The following is a 20,300-nucleotide window of genomic DNA, read 5'->3' as shown; positions in this document are numbered from 1 at the left end:
TTCCGGAACATTTTCAAAAGTTAAGTTGAAAAAGTTAATTTTTTTTGAAAAAGTTGTCATTTTAAATCCCCCCTTGTGGGCAGGTTAAGGGTTAAATTTATGAAAAAAATATACCAAACGAAAGGTAATGATATTACACATCTATATAAAGAAGAATTATATTGATATGTTCATTTTTGAAAAAGTTATGGCACTTTTAAGTAAAAAAAATTGATAAAATATCGAAAATTAGCGATTTTTAAATTTGTAATTTTTTTGGAGGTTTCCCCCATTTACGGAGAACGAGGGAATTTTTTTCAATTTTTAAGGGTAATGTCTTCGACTAGATACGATTTGTGATCTTTTGACNAAAAATTGAAAAAATATCGAAAATTAGCGATTTTTAAATTTGTAATTTTTTGGGGGATTTCCCCCGTTTACGGGGAACGAGGGAATTTTTTTCAATTTTTGAGGGTAATGTCTTCGACTAGATACAATTTGTGATATTTTGACGTATCATTGAAAGAAATTGGTTCGGTGAGAACTGAAAAAAAGTGGTAACAGACACAAAAAAAAAAAACACATCTTAGTAAAACCAATACCTTCTCAGCTTCGCATCGAAGCTAAAATGTTTTTTTTTAAGAACTAATTTTATTAAAAAAATTATATAGGGTCAAGTGGGGTAAATGGAAATTGGAGCAAAAGGAAAAAAATATTATTTAAAATAAATTATTAGTGATTATAGAATTCGGTATCATTATAACCATAGTACACATAAGGTATAATAGTGTGCAATGATAAAAATAGGGAAAATTTGAGGATATGTATAAATTGTTATCACTCGAAAAAGTGTTTATGATTATTTTAGATTATATTTTCTGCTCAACGGCTTTTGAGAAGGGTATTTTCATCAAAAATATAAGTAGAACAGTACAGTTTGAACTAAATTGTCATTTCATATTTACTTATTTACTATACAGCCCTAAAACTAGTTTAATATCACTTTTTCTATGGAATTATACTTTTTTTGTAAAATACAAAATAAAAATCAATTGGGGTAAATGGAAATTTGGTTTTGGGGTAAATGGAAATATTAATAACAAATATAATTTGAAATATTACGATCTTTATCATTTTTTTTTCAACTTCAGAGTACGTAATTATATCAAAAAAACATATTAACAGTTGTAAAAAATCAAATTTCAGTCAACTTTTATAGACTAAATTTTTCCAACATCAAGTAATAATATCTCAGTAAGCCCAAAAGATATAATGTCTATTTTTTCAATTCAATTAATACAATATAAAACTAACAATACAATTTGTGTTACAAAAGACCGAGTTCCTCGTCTTAGAGTAACAAAGTATGGTGAAGTTTTACAAATAAAAATGTGTTAAAATAATTGGAGGAAGCAACCTCAAACAAAAAGCTAATCAAATATCCTAGTAAACTTGGGTGACCTAAGAAAGCTATTAAAGATGTACAAAATATTGTGTTGGAACAATCAATTGATAATATTCATGATGTAGATTATCATTCATCAGAAGATGATTGTAATGGCAATTCATTAGATTTAAGTATTGAAGAAGTTTTATACAATACACCAATTTGGTCTCAAATAAAACCTGGAATATTTATTTTAATAGATTTTATTGGAGGGAACCGTAAGAAACAACATTTTAAGTATGTATGTTTAGTTAAACGTGTAGATAAAGATGATGGGGATATTTTAGTCCGAGGATTAAAAAAAAATAATGAAATTGGAACTGATTTTTATATTGTTGAAAATGACTTGTCAGATATTACAGTAGAGATGATTCTTGCAATATTACCAATACCAACTGATCATAAGAAGAACAGAAAAACGATATACACATTTCCTGGATACATAAATGTTGATGAAAATTAATCAGTTTAGGCACTATGTTACCTACTTATTCATACATTAATTTATGTGGTATATTTTAAAACTAAAAATGCTGTTAGTTTGTTATTTTGTTTATAATTTTTACTTTACATTGTTATTTTTTATGTNCCAAATATGCTGTTAGTTTGTTATTTTGTTTATAATTTTTACTTTACATTGTTATTTTTTATGTTAAATTATTATTATCACTATTATATGAAAACAAAAGACTGTTAATATATTTTGAAAGTTTATGAAATAGTAAGTAAGCATTAAACTGTACTAAATTATGTTAAAATAATAAAGATTACCTAATTATTTGACTAATTTAATTGTAATTTATGTAATTCAAACAAATTTTCATTTGTCCCAGGCTTATAACATTATCAACTATACTTTAATTTTCATTTACCCCATACACAATATACTATTTGGGACAAATGGAAATTTGTAGGTATCGAATACATGAAGTAATATAATGATAGCTGTAATAGAACAATTTCATTTGCCCATTATGTTTGTTCAATATAACCTTTGCTGTTGGAAATAGTTATTTTCATTTACCCCAGAAGTATGGGGCTGTTGCCGCCTGGGCTGTTCTAAAAATAAAGATCCCAGGTATAAATGAGAATTAGAACTTTGCCAAACGGCTGAAAATAGGGGCAAATATTAATCAACAAAAATTTTTAATCAATTTAAAATCGCTAAAGGAAAAATATGTTTTTTGGTGATATAAAATAAACTTACCCAGACCAATGAATACAAATACAGCTATGCTCTATATAAATAAAGTGAATTACCATTTATAACAGTAATACAATATCTGTAGTTTCATTGCAGCAATGCACCAGCCAATATAAAATAAAAAAGAAGGAAAAAAAATGAAAACAACTATAGGTCCTCAAATAATAATATGACTAATGTATTTTAAAACGAAACTTGAACAAAGTTTTTATTGATTCATACAAAAACAACAATTAATTCAAATGAAAACCAATGTAACTTAAACTAAAAACTGTATAATACTACTACAGGAACACATTACATTTTTACAAAAAAACCGACCGAACAACACGGTAATACACTGATAAGGCGTCTTAACAGGTGATAGCGCACAAGCACTACCACCTGATTACACCCAATCAGTGCAGCTATCACACTCGGCGCGAACAGGGGCAAATGTAAATTTTTTATGCAATTTTATATTATTTTTTTCTCTTAAAATAATCAACTATTTTAACGTTTGATTGAAATGTTAGACACATATTGAATATAGTTAAATAGTTTTTATCTAAACCAAAATTAAAAAAAATTATTACTACATGAATCTAATAAAAGTTGTAAAACATGTAAATTTCATTTCCATTTACCCCACTTGACCCTACCCCCTTCCACAGTTTTGACATTAATACTTACATACTTTTGAAATATTAATATAAAATATTAACGAGTATAAGTATCTTACAACACTTTGCTATCGAATTTTGAAATACATAAAACTTATGATGTCTATAGCTTTATCAACATTGTAGGAATCAGTTATCGATGTAAAATTTTACTTAATATCCTATAAATTATAACTTTATTGTTGTTATTTATTTAATATAAATTATAAAGTATCGAGATTTTAAATTTTAGATTCACAAAAAATGCATAATTTTTATAATAAAGCTACTAGTATCAATATATTATTCAGCTTAAGTGGGAGGACATACTATACTCCTAGTGGTGTTTTGGGTGGTATAGAACAATAACACTACTGTATATTCACTTCGTACATGTGAATCGTCTTGCTCGTATTCCCTTTTTATCAATCATTGTTAATTTTAGTATAAACTTTAATTGTATGTTTCGTAGAATATAATAAAAAACTTACAAAGCCGAACTAAAAAAAAATCCTTGTATATTCAACAAATATAATGTAATATACATCCTGCAATTTTGTTTTTTCGTTAATCAAACAAAAATGTTGTTAGGGAAATAATTTATTTTTCAAACAAATATTTTGCACGTAATGAAAATATTAACCTTGAGAAGCACATAAAATAATATTAAACATAATACAAACGATTATTAAATATGTTACGAAAAAATATAAATAATGTATATGAGTTTTCGATATATTATATTCAAAAATATAAATATTGTACCTTCTTTTAATTAATTAATCTGTATTGGTGATGCTGTATTAACTTTACTTTTCAGGACCTCTTTATTTTGTTTTCTATATATAAAAAAATGTTTATTTAAATTATCATTCATGGAAAATAATTATCATTAAAGTTTATTATGGTTTGTATAATTTAAAAATTACCATTATAACGGTGGCATATTTTACAAAAAAATTCGGTGGGGGGTCTTAAAAATTTCACTGAAAATGATAGTAAAAATGTTTCTTATAATACTTCTATCTCTTAAATGAATTTTCCTATTTTTAAAAGTTTTAAAGAAAAAAAAATGATCAACAAAATTATTTTAAATTATAGTTATAAAATGTAAATTTATATGAATTTATCTTCTATAGTAAAACAATAATTTATTGACGATAATGTTTAAATTTTTCAATAATTTTCTTCAGCTTCTATATATCGAAATATTTATTGTTGAAATTTATAAAAATAAAACTACAGTCTCACGATAATTAAAAATATTTTATAATAAATATATTATATAATATATTTTTTCTTATAATTAAATAAAATTAAACTATTTAAAAATATTAATAATTTAAACACTAAATAATATTAAAATAAAAAAATTACTGAAAAGGGCCGGATACGTATTTCGGAAATATTGTTACCTACGCTTAATAAGTTTTTAGCGTTGATAAAGGTAACATTGTTTTCGAAATACGTATTTTTTAAGGCATTTGAGTTCAATATTTTTTAGTTTTTTAATTTATAATATTTTTAATATAGTTTTAATTTTATTTAATTAATTAGCCACACGTGATCAATTTTTATTATATTTCTTATAATTTTTTAAGTCCAAAAACATTTTTGGTTTATAAAATAATTAAAAACCATTCACAATCAATTATCGCCACCAACTTTCTATATAACAATAAAAATGTACATTCAATTGTTCATGCAATTAAAAATCACGTTATCATCATGATATTTAAAAGTATTGTAAGTATTAAACTATTTTTAAAACATTTGCCTAACTTTTTTTTTTGTTCAAAAATATAATATATGTTATATAATTAAAATAAAATTACCGTTTTTAATATCTTCGCATGATGTCGTTATGTAAACTTCGCCGGTTATTACATTATACTTAAAACCTAGCTCAAAAATCTTTTTTTGAACTGTATCTTCAATAATTTCATTTATTTTTGTAATAAGATGATTAATTAATTTATGTCCACCAGTATCTTCCAATGGATTCTCCTTGTATTCTTTCATTATTCTGTCTATGAATAATTCTCGATTTTNTTAATATACTATCTATGAATAATTCTCGATTTTCAAATATCAACTTAGCATACGGGCGTATACTGTGTATTATATTTTTAATTCTCGCAACAAAAAAATTTTGTATTAACTGTAAAATAGTTTTGGCTAACAGCTCCTTTGATTGTAATTTATGTAATTTACTATCAAAACTTTGCAATTCATTGAACATTTTTTTTAAAATGTAGTTTTCTTTAAATCTTATTGCCGACTTCAATGAATTACTATGCATATCATCTATAGCATCAATTGCTCCTTCCATTTTCTTTGCCAATGATAATATATTTTGTATTGTGTTTAATAATTTATTTATACAATTGATTTTATCATTTTCATCAATTTTATTATTTTCTATTAAGCTATCACAATATTCTCGAAATTTATCAACAATGTAGAACAGTTTTTTTAAAACATTGCCATGTGAAACCGCAAGGAATAATGTAGCAGCTCGTACTTGACCGTCAGCATTTAAAAAATTAGTGTCCTTTTCAGTTATATCATTTAAAAGATAAGGCATACCAAAAAATTTTACTTCACTTACGTCATTTAAATTTTTCCATCCATCATTTTTAAAAAGATGTCTGAGGATAGCTGGTTTTGATGCTTTTTTAGCCTCCGTAAAATACTTGACATAAATTGGCATTAAGAAAATTAAAACATAGATAAATTTTAAACATATCATTTCTATGATATTTAATTTTATTGAATAACGTTTTTTAGATATTTTAATTCTACAGACTACTTTTGTATTTTTAAAATCTGTATGAATGTATTTATTATATCAGGTGTGTATGTATGTTCATTTGTACATTTAGTTATGGAATCAAGTCAACAAATATTTAAACAATTATTTTCTGGTGTATTATTAAATTTACCATAAACATTTTAAATATTAAATTAAAATGTTTGATATAAAAAACGTAATCCAAACATTCAACCTATTTTAAAAATGAATGCTCAACATTTTCAATTCAAAATACCGAATGATTAATTAAAAATCAAAAGTTTATTTTCTGGGAAACTAATGTTGAAAAATTAACTCTTGTAAAGGAATACAGCTCTTGAAGTGTACTACAAAAAAAACATTCTCTACGATTGTTATAGTATGAGAAATCGGCTGTTAAATAAAAAAAATTGTAATTAAAAAATATATATATTTTTTTTTAAATTAAGCAGATAATTTTAAAAGTAACAACGTAGCAACAACGTAGTTTGTTTCATGTATAACGACTATGGGGTAGCAAGGATCTCTACTACTTAGGCCAAGTGTTACACCTATTAAATATGATTACCAGACCATAGGTCAAATTTAATTTTAAGATAATTTATGGTTTTAATTTGAGTAAATATGTCGTTAAATATAAATAATTGTGATTTATAAACCACAAACTGTGATAATTGGTATTGTATGTGGTTGATATGTAAAACATATCGTAGCCTGTGTCTAGATTAAGGAACAGGAATAAAATAGCAATCACATAAGCTACTCGCGCAATAAAAATAAATATTACAGTTAAGATTAATAGGGCAATTTAATTAATGAAAAATAAAAATATGTTAAACATGGACAAAAATATGAATGTATTAAATACCATGTCTACAATATAAGCCTGACAACAAATATAAAATAAAATATTTAAACAAAAATGATAATATAACAAACATCACGGACGTTATTGGAACACATCCGTTAAGGTTAATTGGAAGATAATTAAAACACCAGAAGTGGTCTCGAAACTCGATCTTTATCGTTGGCTAGAAGAAACACGTGCTCTCCGCATATTAATAAATGTGTAATAAATAAATCAAAACGAAATAAAATAATTAATAAAACACAACTCATTAAATTAATATAATTATACAGAAATAAAACGATACCTGGACTCTGAAAGGGCCCATCCAATGGTTTAGATGCTTTACTGAAAAAACTGGCCGTTCGTCGTTGGCGGCTCTACTCTATTATTGAAAACAACATTGACGAAAAATAAAAACATATGCTTTCTAACACGGTCAAGGGCAGAAGGATTGAAGAAGACCCAACGGCAATTTCAAATGATGTCGTCCAGTCTTTTGGGGAAACGATCAATGCTGATAAACAATTCAATTTTAATTATATATATTCTTTATGTCTCCAAATCTAGCGGTCAACGGCAGAAATAATGAGATGTTAACAGCGTTGTGTGTTTAAAAATATAATTCATTCGCGCATTCTTTAGCGCAATGTAATAAAAAAGCAGATAAATAGATAAAATAAAATAATTATCCACCTTCGAATTTGTGACGTTACAATTTGAGTGAAATTTTAAAACATAGAAATTGTGACATAAATATACAAATTATTGTGGAATTTAACAGACTCACACCGAAGGGTTTTTCATGATAGTAATGTTAATCACTGTCAAATATCATCTATACTTGTTTCAACTAAGCTGTAACCTTGAAGCGATGAAATAAATGCTATAACTAGGTACATAATGTTGTATTTTTTTGAATCAAACAATATTTTAATAAGGAAAAAAATTTGTATTCAAATCTCTACAATAATATTTTGTATTTATGTATTTTTTTCTATTTTTATTTTTTTTTTTAGCTTCCATGGGAAACTGAGAAAGTATTAATTTTACTATTCTTTACCAACTTTTTCTCAGCTTTCACCGAACCGATTTCTTTCAACGATACGTCAAAAGATCAAAAATCGTATCTAATCGAAGATATTAATCTCAAAAATTGAACAAATTTTCCTCGTTCCCCGTAAATGGGGGGATATCTTTAAAAAAGTTATAATTTTAAAAATCACTAATTTTCTTTTTTTTACTCAAAACTACCATTAAAAATAATCCTATCAATATAATTTTTTTTTTATTGATTTATTATTTACTTATCATATTAATTATTTTTTTTATAAATTTAACTCTTCAAAAAGTCCCACAAGAAAGGATTCAAAATGACAACTTTTTCACAAAAAATTAACTTTTACAACTTAACTTTTGATAGTGTTCCGATAACACTGACATTTTTATAATATTTTAAATTAAAGCTAATGTAATATACTTTATTATGGAAAAAAAAATTTCGGACTTTATTTGTCTTCGCGGTGAAAATAACCGCCGTATGTTCTTTCTGTGTAAAAATTCTGGATTTTATATTTTACATTTTTAACTTTATAATGCTATAACTTTTTGAAAAATTTATGGATCAATATATATTTTTTAAGATAAGTATTATTTATATTTATATATTATTAATATACATATTTTTTCATCACATATTACACTTATAAATCATAAAACTTGTAATCAGAATATAAATAAGGAAATAGGAGATCATTTTTCTTTTAGAATAATCCACCAATTATTTATAATTAAACACTTTCTACAGATTTGCATCGAAACGTTTTTTATGATAGTGATTTTAATCATTGACAGATATCATCTATACTGGATCCAACTATGTCACGCCCAACTGTGCCACGTCCCCACTATGCCACCACCCCACTGAGCTGGGTTTTTATATTATAGCCTATGTAATATACTTTAATATGAAGAAATTACACATATATTAATGTATTAAGATATTTAAATAAACTGCATCATTTATAGGGCAGAGATTTTCAAAAATTTTCAATTCTATTTTGTGTATACATAATAATAAGCCTCATATACAAAAATTGTTTTATACTACAACAAATTTAAATTGTAAATTTTTTATTGGATATTTTTGTATATTTAAGTTGTTTTGACTTTTTAATGTATGTTTAATGTGATGGTGTCACGTTACCATTATCGTGAGAATTATTTTAATAAAATACAGACAGCACATCCGCTGCCTGAGACTGATGAATTAACAAATAATATTTATTGCCAAATTGGCAATAGTTCTAATTATTATAAAAACCCAAAAGACCTGACCATCGTGGTCAGTCGACTCCAGTGCCTTGTGTCATTCATCAGTCTCAGTACTCGGTTGTCGCTGTCCTGTTTACTGCTTAAAGTAAAGTCTTTGTTTATTCCTTTTTAAACCTATCTACTCTCTTCCACAACATTTCAGAGTACTTGTGTCTTGCACTTCGTCTGCACCTCATACTTTGGGCTCCTTTTGTGTACACCTGGTATTTGTGTCTTGCACTTCATCTGCACCTCATACCTAGGTGTTACCCTGATTCCCTTCCTGTAACAACAGCCTTTCGACACCCACAGCTAACCCGGAGTGTCAGCCGAGCACGGTGACTGCTGTACGACAACACGCACGTGAATACCTAGACAGCAGGCACCACATCCTCATATTCATCTTCGCATCACAATTACATTTTACACATGGTTTCTTTCTTTTATTGTGTTATGACATTATTATATTTTAGAAGTTTTTAAATCACTTTTACACATTTCTTTCCATTTTTTTAAAAAATATTATTTTATTAAGACATTTACTAACCATGACCATGATTAGTTATGGTTAAAGTTATGCCTTTAATGGATGTTAATAAATAAATAAATTGTTAGTTTTATTTTAAGTCATAAGTCGTCTTATTGTTATCAAACTTTAGATTGTTCCTGGAAAATCATCATATCGTCTTATTCGCGCTTTATAGACAAATTATTTGTATGGGATATTCGATTGCCCTGGGGGACTAAATTTGTTTAAAAAAATAGATGATTACCGATTGGTTGAATACTAGTTACTCAACTCCAAACAATGTTATAATTATAAAAATTATTAAAAAAAACATTTTTAAGAGTCAAGCCGGGTTTCCATTACTCGTCTATTTGCCAAATATTGGTGAAGCGCAGGTGCTTCTTTTTATGATTAGTCATTCTTCTGCCACACATCTCCTGCCACTTAGGTATAAAAAATAGAATATCTGCCGGAGCTTTGGTCTAAAAGTTGTTTTCGACCAGTAATTTTTTTAATTAGATAATTTTTTATTTAATGCTAGTTTAATAATATTTAATCGTTTAAAAAAAGTTGATACCCGTATATCAGTTATAAGAAATGGACTTAAAAATTATTGTATAGCAGGTATTTTATTGACTAGTGTTAAAAAAAGACAACTTGTATAATTATAATACAGTAAAACTCGCTTAAGACGCTCTCGCTTAAGACGCTCTCGCTTAAGACGCTGTTTTTCGTCGGTCCCTAGACATTTCCTATACTAGTCAATGTAAAAACCACCTGTTAAGACGCTCAGTTTTTCTCTGTCTAATCGGGTAAAACGCTCTTTTGTTCAGCATATTACGATAAATTTTAGTAGTTTTGTGAAATAAAAATAGAATTTTTAGTATTATACGTGTTCTTATCTAAATGAGACATGCCATGGTGGAAAGTTGAGCAAGGAACGTTTCACGGATTTAGTATGTACAAATTCTACCGGCACCCATAAATTGAAGTTGGTCGTCATTGGAAAAAGTAGGTCTCCTCGCTGTTTCAAAAATGTTCGTACGTTCCCGTATCTACTCCTACAATTACTGCTAGTTTGCAACACCTTTCGGAAATTCGGAAAGTATTATCCTCTGTTGAAAATTCCGAAGAAATGTTAGGTTGTCTTAATAAAATTGAAAACTTTCTTGCTGAAACGCATTGTCAGAACTTAAAACAATCAAAAATAGATAATTTTTTTTAATAAACAATGTATTTCCCATTAAATTATGTTTAATAATAAAAAAATAAACTCGATATTTCAATCACATAATTTTTTTTTTCATTCCCGCATAAGACGCTTTCCCGCTTAAGAAGTTCTAGGGAGCTGGTCCCTTAAAGAGCGTCTTAAGCGAGTTTTACTGTATATTTAATTAGTTAAATAATTATTTATCAAATGTTGATTTAACAACATTTGAACGTGTTTTAATTATTTATTTTTAATTCATTTTTAATTATACAATTATGGTATGATTGAGCAGTCAAATCATTTTATATTGTATTTAATTTATTAAGTTTATTATGTTTATGTTAATTATTTGGGCTAATGGTACTAATTGTAACATTTACTCGAACTGACTGAAATTAATATTTAATAATTTAGTATTGTAGTTTTTACAAAAATAGTAGAAATTTTAAAAATTATAAATTAGTTATTACTTTTATGGCAAACATGTATAAAAATTAAAAGACTTGATAAAAAATTTCCAGAAAATTATTTGTTGTTAATTATGAACAAATGGTCTATAAGGAATTTTCATCAGTTAAAAATATACATTTCTTAAACAATTTTTGATGCTAATTTCAAATCTGCAATTTTTTCTATTAACACTAATTTTTTATATTATTACTAAATTGAATATTATCAAAGATGGGAACCCTAACCTTTTTCTAATGATTTTGGTAAATATATAAAATTAAAAAAAAAATTGAACACAAAAATAGTATGTTTTTTAACTACGGCAGCCTTTTGCACATAAAGGGTCAGGTTTTTATAAAATTGATATCAAATGATAGAGAAATATCAAAGGTTTCTATATATAACAAAAATTATTTTGATTTGTTCATTATTGAAAAGATTATGGCAGTTTTAAGAAAAAACATTGATAGCACAGTGGGTTTTAGTGGGGTATAATATAGACGTAACATAGTTGGGACAAATATAGATGATATCTGATAGTGATTAAAATCACTATCATAAGAAACACTTTAATTGCAGACGAAGTTATTAACCCAACCTCTGACCGTTCGTTCATTTACCTCGTATTAGCTTAATTAGTTTTTTTTTATTTAATAAAGTCTTCTTAATTTAACCTTAACTTAACTTATCTTCTAATTTATAAGGTACGGACGAGGGCCTTGTATAAAGTCATATTATATAATCATGGTTATGTGACAACTTGTCATAATGTTTTGGTGTACATCAATTATCAACAACATAACGCACATCAGTTATAGATTAAATTAATTATAAGTCTACAGTTATTTCCTTGTTTAAATATTATTAGGACATGTTCAAATATGTAAAACATTTTCTTTTTTTAGTATTTTGTAGTAACTTAATTTAATAATGACCCTAAAATTGAAAAAAAACATATTTTTTTCGACTATTAAAAATTCTACTATGATCCACCAATATACTGTCTCACCCAATAATTTGAAGATCCATTTTTTTTTATTTCCATAACACCATGAAAGTTATAAAACATTTAGCCGATGTGGCTAAAAAATTTATCGTTCTTATTATTTTGTAACCTTTCAAAGTAATAATAAAAAACTTGTTATAAAAATAAATCAAATTTCAATCTATACATTTTTCTAAATTACAACCAAAATATTAAGCATGAATAACAAAAGATAATAACGAGAAAATAGTATATAATTTTTTGTATACTAATTGACTCGTGTGTTTTATTTAATATATGCCATTTGAGTATAAAATTAATACAACATACTAATGCGTATTGATTTCATACTTCAGTCCAGTTGATGGTTTTCGTTTTAACGTCCGTTTGATTAAGGATGTGCGACAAGGAGATGGACATCCTGAAATCGTAGCGTGAGGTATTGGAATAGAAGTCAGTAACGGTGGAGGAGACATTATTGGTAAAGGAGCTGGAGCATGTTGTTCTGTTTTGACTGGTGGCAGTGACAGTGAACTTATTTTCGACGGTAAAGTTGGATCTGAATTCAAAGTGGGTTCTCCTACAGATACCTGTATTTCGTGAACCACTGGCAACGATACTGATTCTAACTTTTTTAATGTAAGCTTTTTTCGGACGATTGATTTACCTATTTGAGATTTTCGTAAAGGGTCTGGCGTAGCTTCCAGAAACACGTATACAAAAATGAAATCTTTGATATACACGTTTGAGGTATAAAAATATAATTCGAAAGATAGTATTAATAAATAGAAATGCACTTTTGGGATCAACATTTTCACACAGAAAAAGTATCGTAAAAGGTTACGATACTTTTTAAAAGGTTAATCGAGATAAGCTTCGTAGATTATTTTAGAAATATATTGAGAAAAATTGTTTATAGCCAAAAACATAAAGAAGTAGTCTTAAATGTTAAAACTTACAAATTTTTCAACTCAACTGCCTTTAAAATTTTTTGTTTATTAGTTCGTTGCATAAATTATCGTTTCCATAGTAAATATTTTGATCAGCATAAAAATTAGTTTAATTATCATATATATTTATTTATATATATCATAAAACATATACATTTTAGTAAAAAAATTTTATTGTGAAGAATATTTTTTTTTAAAGCATAAGAGCATTTAAATTGATTATTTGGCTAATAAATTATATGTGTCTTCAAAAAAAGAAAATATATTATCATAATCATGTATTAATTATATTGCAGCTTTGTTTGAGTAATTTTTAACGCGATTAAATTCTATGAAAATATAATTGAACACAAAAGCGTTGCCTAACTTAAGTCTAAAACACATATCAAACTATATTTTCAAATAGTATTTCATACCCAACCAAACTGTACATACAAAAGACTATTTAAAGATACTCAACTCAACAACAACAAAAATTGACTATCTTTGTATATTACTAGTTTATTGTTTTTATATTATATCACTAGAAAAAATTAAAATAATGAAATAACAATAATAATAGTTTGATTATTCTGACCCTCTTTAGTTAATTATAATTTCAGATATAAAATTTAAATTATAACTTATAGTAAACCATTTTCAGCTAGAATATTTTTTTGTTTTAAATTATAGTAAGGAAAATAAGATTTAATGTAACAAATTTTTAAAGGACGCAATAATTCAGGAAAATTTCAAAACTTAAGTTAAAAAATTTTCTACTTTGAATACTCCCTTGTGACCAGGTTTAGTGTCAGATTTTCAATAAAATGAAAGGGAAATATCTATGGTTTTAATAAAAAAAAAATTTATTTTGATTCATTCATTTTCAATAAGTTATGACATTTTTTAGAAAAAATGTCAACATTTCCCGATTTTAAAAATCGTAATTTTATAAGATGTATCGTTGGAAAAATCGATCCAGTGAGAGCTGAGAAAATTTAGTGAAAGACACAAAAAATAAAAAAATGATATACACATCATAGTAAATTGGTACATTCTCAGCTACGCCTCGAAGCTAAAAAAGGTGGGTAGTATACTTAATAAATCACATTGTATATGCAATATGGTGAATATCATGCATGACTCCCCTTGTCTGAATATTTTAATTGAAACCTAAAATTATTATTTAATTATGAAATGGATAGTAGATAAAGCCCCTAAGGATTTCATTGGATTATTGCTTTCTTTAAAATATCCCCATAAAATACATTAAAAGAAATCCTATGTTTTTTTGTGAAATTCAAAGAGAAATAAATATTTTAAAGGTATAAAACATTGTATGTAACATATTTCTATCAAAACAAAAAGATATTAAAAATCTGAGGAAAATGAACATTTTTCTCAATCACTAATGTTTTAGGGAAGTACGAGCATATTAAAAATAGTCTCTATCTTACCACAAAAAATAATTAAATCGCTTTTAAAACGTGATATTTATTTTATATAAATAACTATTACATTGAACTCTGGTTTACTCTGTATATTTAATCAAAACTAAATACATAATAAATTTATATTTATATTTTATTTGGCAAATTTATAGGCTATCTAAGTAACGATATGCTATATTCGGCCTCTATAACTTGAGTAACTATTATTTACACTAGGCGTTTCTTTATTTTAAATAAAATTATCATCTGCAGCATCAATTCTATAAAATGCGTCCTCAAAATCTTTTCGATTAGTCGCTGACTTTCTTCTTCCGATTTTATCTCAATAGCACTTTGAACTTGATCAAACTCGCTTCATTTTTCTTCTATCTTTCGTCTCCTTAATTGTAGTTCATTTATATCGTCGCTATATAATTAATCACTAATGTTTTCCAGAAGTACGATCATATTAAAAATAGTCTCTATTTTACCACAAAAAATATAAATTATAAAAATCGCTTTTAAAACGTGATATTTATTTTATATAAATAACTATTACATTGAACTCTGGTTTACTCCGTATATTTAATCAAAACTAAATATATAACACGAACAGCTATTCAGTAAAAAATATATATTTAACTTGAAAGTATGGTAATAGGTATCAAAATGAATACATTAAGACTTTTCATAGTTTTTTTAAAGTATACTAATTTTATAGTAGCAATTGATTTAATAGGTTTGCATTGTAACTTTTCGAAATATATGTTTAATTATTTCAAGTACGGTGAGCACTATTTGTTCAACTTCCAAAATACAATTTCTGAATTTGAAATAAAAAATTATGGATTAGCAATCAAATCTCACGATGAAATTATAATGATCATGTTAGATGCGTTACGAGATATGGACGAGAAGCATATAGCAGAAGATTTAATGACCATAAATTTATACTTAAATAATGTTTCGGGGTCATTAAACATGATCGCTAAAAATGAAAACGGCGTATTCAGTAGAACTGAAAGCTCTCAGAATTTACTTGAAGGCTATAAAATAATTCATCGATCAATTGTTGAACGATTGGAATACTTTATCAATAGCCAATGTTCACTTGTATCGTTTGAAAATGATTTCATATCATACACCTATTTTAAGGTACCGGATAGTTACAATCCAAATAACTTACTTAAAGAATTGGAACACCTAAAAAATTACATATTTATTATTATTAGAGAATATTTAATGTGGTATGATATGAAATATGATAAAATATTAAGTAGTTACACTGACATTGTAAAACATTTAGCATTGTCTTTTCGTAGGCAATCGTATAGTGTTTTTAATCCTAAAAATGTCTTCTTTTATGATTTAATGGAAACTCGATCTAATTTATGTGAGCTAAAATTATCGTCAGGTTCTCAAGCAAAACAATATGCTATATATAATAGTGAGCAACAACTAGATGATATTTTAGATATGATTCGATATGCTCCGTTGACAATAAAAAGTACAAACAATTATCAAATAAAGTTGTTCGATGTGTTCCGTTTTATAACTTTCGATTTTGACTTATCTAATATACAAGCATTTATAAAATTAGTAAATACAGCAACAGTTCAACCAATAATGTTCATCATCAAATTTTATTTTTCATTAATTAGAAAATTCCTTTTGCATCATGAATTTAAAAATGAGGGATTAAAAAATGATATGAAATACAAAATCATTACTATGGGTCAAAATATTGTTGAAAATATGAAATCGTTTATGGATTTGAATTTATTTGAAGAAGAATTTACAAATTTCATTGAGGATAATTTTAATAAGATGTACAAACTTATTTCATCTTTCTCAGATCAGAATGATTTGTTTATAAGTAAAGAAATGAATTCGATTTCAAAATGTTACTATAATTATCTGAGAAAAAGTAATTTAGTTTGGAATTACATTCAATTAATGAAAGAATTTGAAACAGAAGACAATATTAATAACTTTATTCATTTAGCTACTAGAGAAGTAAAAAAAATTGCTTCATACGTTTCAGAATTGAAAAAATATAAGTATTGTTTTGAGATTGCGAATAAATATATTCCTACGAAATTCATGAATAACCGTACATTTAATCTTATTTTCAGGCGTAATGTGCCATTCGGTTAGTTCACAAATACATAACCAATATATTTTTTCTTACTATTAAACGAATGTTTAGGGTATCTTTTGAAAATTAAAAGGGAATCTATTTAATGGTTAAATGGAAACCTATTATTATTATTTTTTTACTATTACATTGGACATTGACTAAATAAAATTCTTAATGGTCGACTTTCAGTTATGTATCGTACATTACTAGATTAATATAAATATAAGTAACAGGTGAGAGAGGTGCTCAACGTGAGAATTTGGCTATGAGGTAAAATTTTAGCATCGCTGACACTATTCACTATACACAATATGTTATCGACATAAAAATTTTATTCAATCAATTTTCAATGTTACAATAAAAAAATTATAATAAATTTCCTTTTAACTTTTAAAAATCACCCCTAAAATCTAACGTTAGAAATAAGTTTTTCTTACATTTACTATGGTTCAAAAAATAAATAAAATTTCTATCTGTACAAAATATATTTAAAATAACTACCCACTCTATGTATTTAAAATTCTGTAACGGTGCGTAAAATAAAAAACATTGAAAGAACAAAGTTCTTTATAATTTTTTATTTTTTACATTGTAATGTTAAATATAAAAGTTTCCATTTAAGAAGGTTATAAATGAGGATTTTTATCCCCGAGGGCACAAAAATATAAATGATTTGACTACTAATTAAGTATAATTATTGTAGTGTTTTTTGAACCTTATCTCTTGCAAAAATTTAACTCTCAAAAGTTTCTGAAAAAATAAATGTCTTACCAGATTTTGATCACTCTGTATATTTAACTAGCTTAACTAATAGAAAATTATCTAATTAAAAAATGCCAGGTCAATAGCAAGTTTTGAATCCTTATTTTAGAAGTTATTACTATTTTTATATTTATTACGTATTAGGGTATTAATTTTTCAAAAACATTATTATGTAAGAGATATTGAGCAGTAACCTTTAAAATGGATACTCTATATCTATGCCAAAGTTATATTACATTAATAGTAATAGTTAAACGGGGGCTATAGCCCATGTAGCCCTCCTAAGTAACGCTAATGTAATTTATCAATATTTACGATAAAAATATATGTATTTTTTTATATTATTATTATAACTAAAAATTTTGTTTTTAGAACAATTAGGAAATTACGAAGACATATATCGATCTCTTTATTTTCCTGACGCTAATACAAGTGACATAAAACAACATTACAGTGATTATTCAAATGATGAATATAATGAGATGAATAATGACGACAATAAAGATTTGGTTGTGGAAACTCAGACATATAACACTCCTGTATATCTAGTTGATTATTTGCTTTATGAGTAAATTAATAATGAATTTAAAGATAATTTTATCAATAAAACTATAATAATTAATTAAAAACAAAGTTTATTACATTTGTTCACTTATTATAATCTCATTGCATTATATTAAGTCCAAAATTGAGACTAAAGGTTAATTATTTATTGAGCTTAAAATTTTCTGAATTTTGAAATTTGACCCATGACTTTAAGTGAAATAATTTTTCNTATTATTAAGTCCAAAATTGAGACTAAAGGTAAATAATTTATTGAGCTTAAAATTTTCTGAATTTTGAAATTAGACCCATGACTTTAAGTTGAAATAATTTTTATAATCAGGAACAGGTAAGAAGTCATTGATCTTACAGTTTTTTCAAAGAGGTTGGTTCAAAATATAGAAGAGTGAATAGTGTCTTTTGGACCTTTTCTTTCTGATCACAGGCCCATACGCTTCATTTTGAAATTAACAAAGTTAAAACTGAATACTATAGGAACTCTAAAAGAACTAACTAAGATAACTACAGGGCAGACCTTTAACGTGGCCTGAAAACCCTTCAGTTTATATTATGGTCGGGAAAAGTACTAAAAGGACCGTAACTGATTTTTTGAATTGCATCGGTTTGTTATTTATGCAAAACTGTCCTTTGATAGAAAGAAAAGGTATAGAATAGGGTGTATCTTGATGAAACGCTATCCTACCAAAATTAAAAAACAGATCTCGAAAATTCATAAGAAAAGCAATGAAATCAAGAAAAAAATTTGAAATGTTTGTAAAAATAAAAATTATTTTTTTCAAAAAAGAAACTTAAATTTTTATTAAGTCAAAGATGAAGTCTCTTTCAAAAAAATTGTAAAACAAAATTATTTTTTCTATCATATTTATAAATTAAAATTAACCGTCAATTTACAAAAACTGAATAAGAAATTAATTAGATAAAAAATTATTTTTTAGCTTCAATGCGAGGCTCAGAAGGTTGGGGGAAATCTTAAAAAAAATTACAATTTTTCAAATTTTATTACTTAAAACTGCCTCAACAAACCATTGAAGCAACATTATTGCCAGACGATCACACTTAAAAGTAAAGATGACCAACTTTGTTTCGTGTTTTACACACACCCTTTTTGGATAAGACATTCCTTCGTATTCATACAATACCAAATGTGCATTATAAATAGTATAAAATGTTATTGTCGCTTACCGAACATTGATTATGTGTAAATAAGTAACACCCCACGTGATTTCTGTGCCTTTTTCCCTTTACTTTTTAAACTGGTTTGTTCAAAAGCTGTTATGGCATAATAATTATTTTTAATTATTGTATGTACAGACAAATCGTTCTTCTTGTTTTGTCTGTTGTTCGGCAACTGCAGCTTTGGTTGTNTTCTAATCAGGAACTGGTTTAAATAATAATTATTTTTAATTATTTTATGTACAGACAAATCGTTCTTCTTGTTTTGTCTGTTGTTCGGCAACTGCAGCTTTGGTTGTGTAATCTGATCAAGTCTTTATTTTCGTTTCACTTCAATTTAACCGAAANTATTTTCGTTTCACTGTTAAGTCCTAATATTATATTAATTCTGTTCTCAGTTTTTATTTTAGTCAACAAATTAATTATTGAAACAAAATTCATTTGTCACGAAACAATTAAATAAATATTAGGGTGACCCTTAGCTACATGAGAAGTTTTTTTTTTTTTAATATTTGTAAATGCCATCCCCTAGAATTATTCGAAAACATGAAAAAATAAATTGTACAAAATTTGGAGACGATTGGTCAACTCTAAGACGTGCCCCAAGGGGGTTAAAAATAACCCCCCAAGGGTGATTTTTTAGTTTTTTATGTCTATNCAAGGGTGATTTTTTAGTTTTTTATGTCTATCTCAAAAACTTTAGCTATTGCGAAAATGTTTATTTGGACTTTTTTGTAGATATACAATTTTTCTATAAAAAGTATTTATACAAAAATTTTCGAAAAGTTTTTATTTAACCCTAAAAAAATAAAAACGTATATGTTCTATTCTTACCTTTGAAATTGTTAATTTATAAATTATTGTAAAAACATAAAAAAAACGGTAGCACAGTGGGGTCGCGGCATAGTGGAGACATTGCATAGT

General features: G+C 26.1%; 2 protein-coding genes across 5 annotated transcripts in view; one reads left to right on the top strand and one right to left on the bottom strand.

Moving 5' to 3' along the window:
• LOC126900725 (uncharacterized) overlaps nucleotides 1-20,300 on the bottom strand; it is a 47,805-nt gene that overhangs the window by 19,355 nt on the left and 8,150 nt on the right. Inside the window, exons 1-4 of one of the 4 annotated variants that reach the window (XR_007702905.1) lie at nucleotides 5,325-6,097; nucleotides 5,107-5,290; nucleotides 4,037-4,110; nucleotides 3,847-3,914 (exon numbers count right to left, since the gene is read on the bottom strand). Coding sequence is in view for 2 of the 4 variants with exons in the window: in XM_050676647.1 (XP_050532604.1) it covers nucleotides 4,088-4,110; nucleotides 5,107-5,290; nucleotides 5,325-6,023 (906 nt within the window). In the remaining 2 variants the exon portion in view is untranslated. The other 3 variants (XR_007702906.1, XM_050676647.1, XM_050676648.1) reach the window with 3 other exon arrangements.
• LOC126900712 (uncharacterized) lies at nucleotides 15,382-18,272 on the top strand. The gene is made up of 2 exons (XM_050676623.1): nucleotides 15,382-16,889; nucleotides 18,012-18,272. The coding sequence occupies exons 1-2, from the start codon at nucleotides 15,389-15,391 to the stop codon at nucleotides 18,209-18,211; spliced, it is 1,701 nt and encodes a 566-aa protein (XP_050532580.1). The 5' UTR covers nucleotides 15,382-15,388; the 3' UTR covers nucleotides 18,212-18,272.

The sequence above is a fragment of the Daktulosphaira vitifoliae genome, unplaced genomic scaffold (genome assembly GCF_025091365.1).
Source record: "Daktulosphaira vitifoliae isolate Bord-2020 unplaced genomic scaffold, ASM2509136v1 Scaffold_3, whole genome shotgun sequence".
In the NCBI taxonomy this organism is placed as follows: Eukaryota; Metazoa; Arthropoda; class Insecta; order Hemiptera; family Phylloxeridae; genus Daktulosphaira; species Daktulosphaira vitifoliae.
The sequence above is the reverse complement of the archived record's forward strand: the minus strand, read 5'-3'. Positions and strand labels throughout refer to the sequence as shown.

Excerpts from the sequence above, each read along its gene's own strand:
- LOC126900712 (XM_050676623.1), top strand. The coding sequence starts at position 15,389 with ATGGTAATAGGTATCAAAATGAATACATTAAGACTTTTCATAGTTTTT. Across the intron at positions 16,890-18,011 it reads CAGGCGTAATGTGCCATTCG|AACAATTAGGAAATTACGAA; the intron begins GTTAGTTCACAA and ends TTTTGTTTTTAG.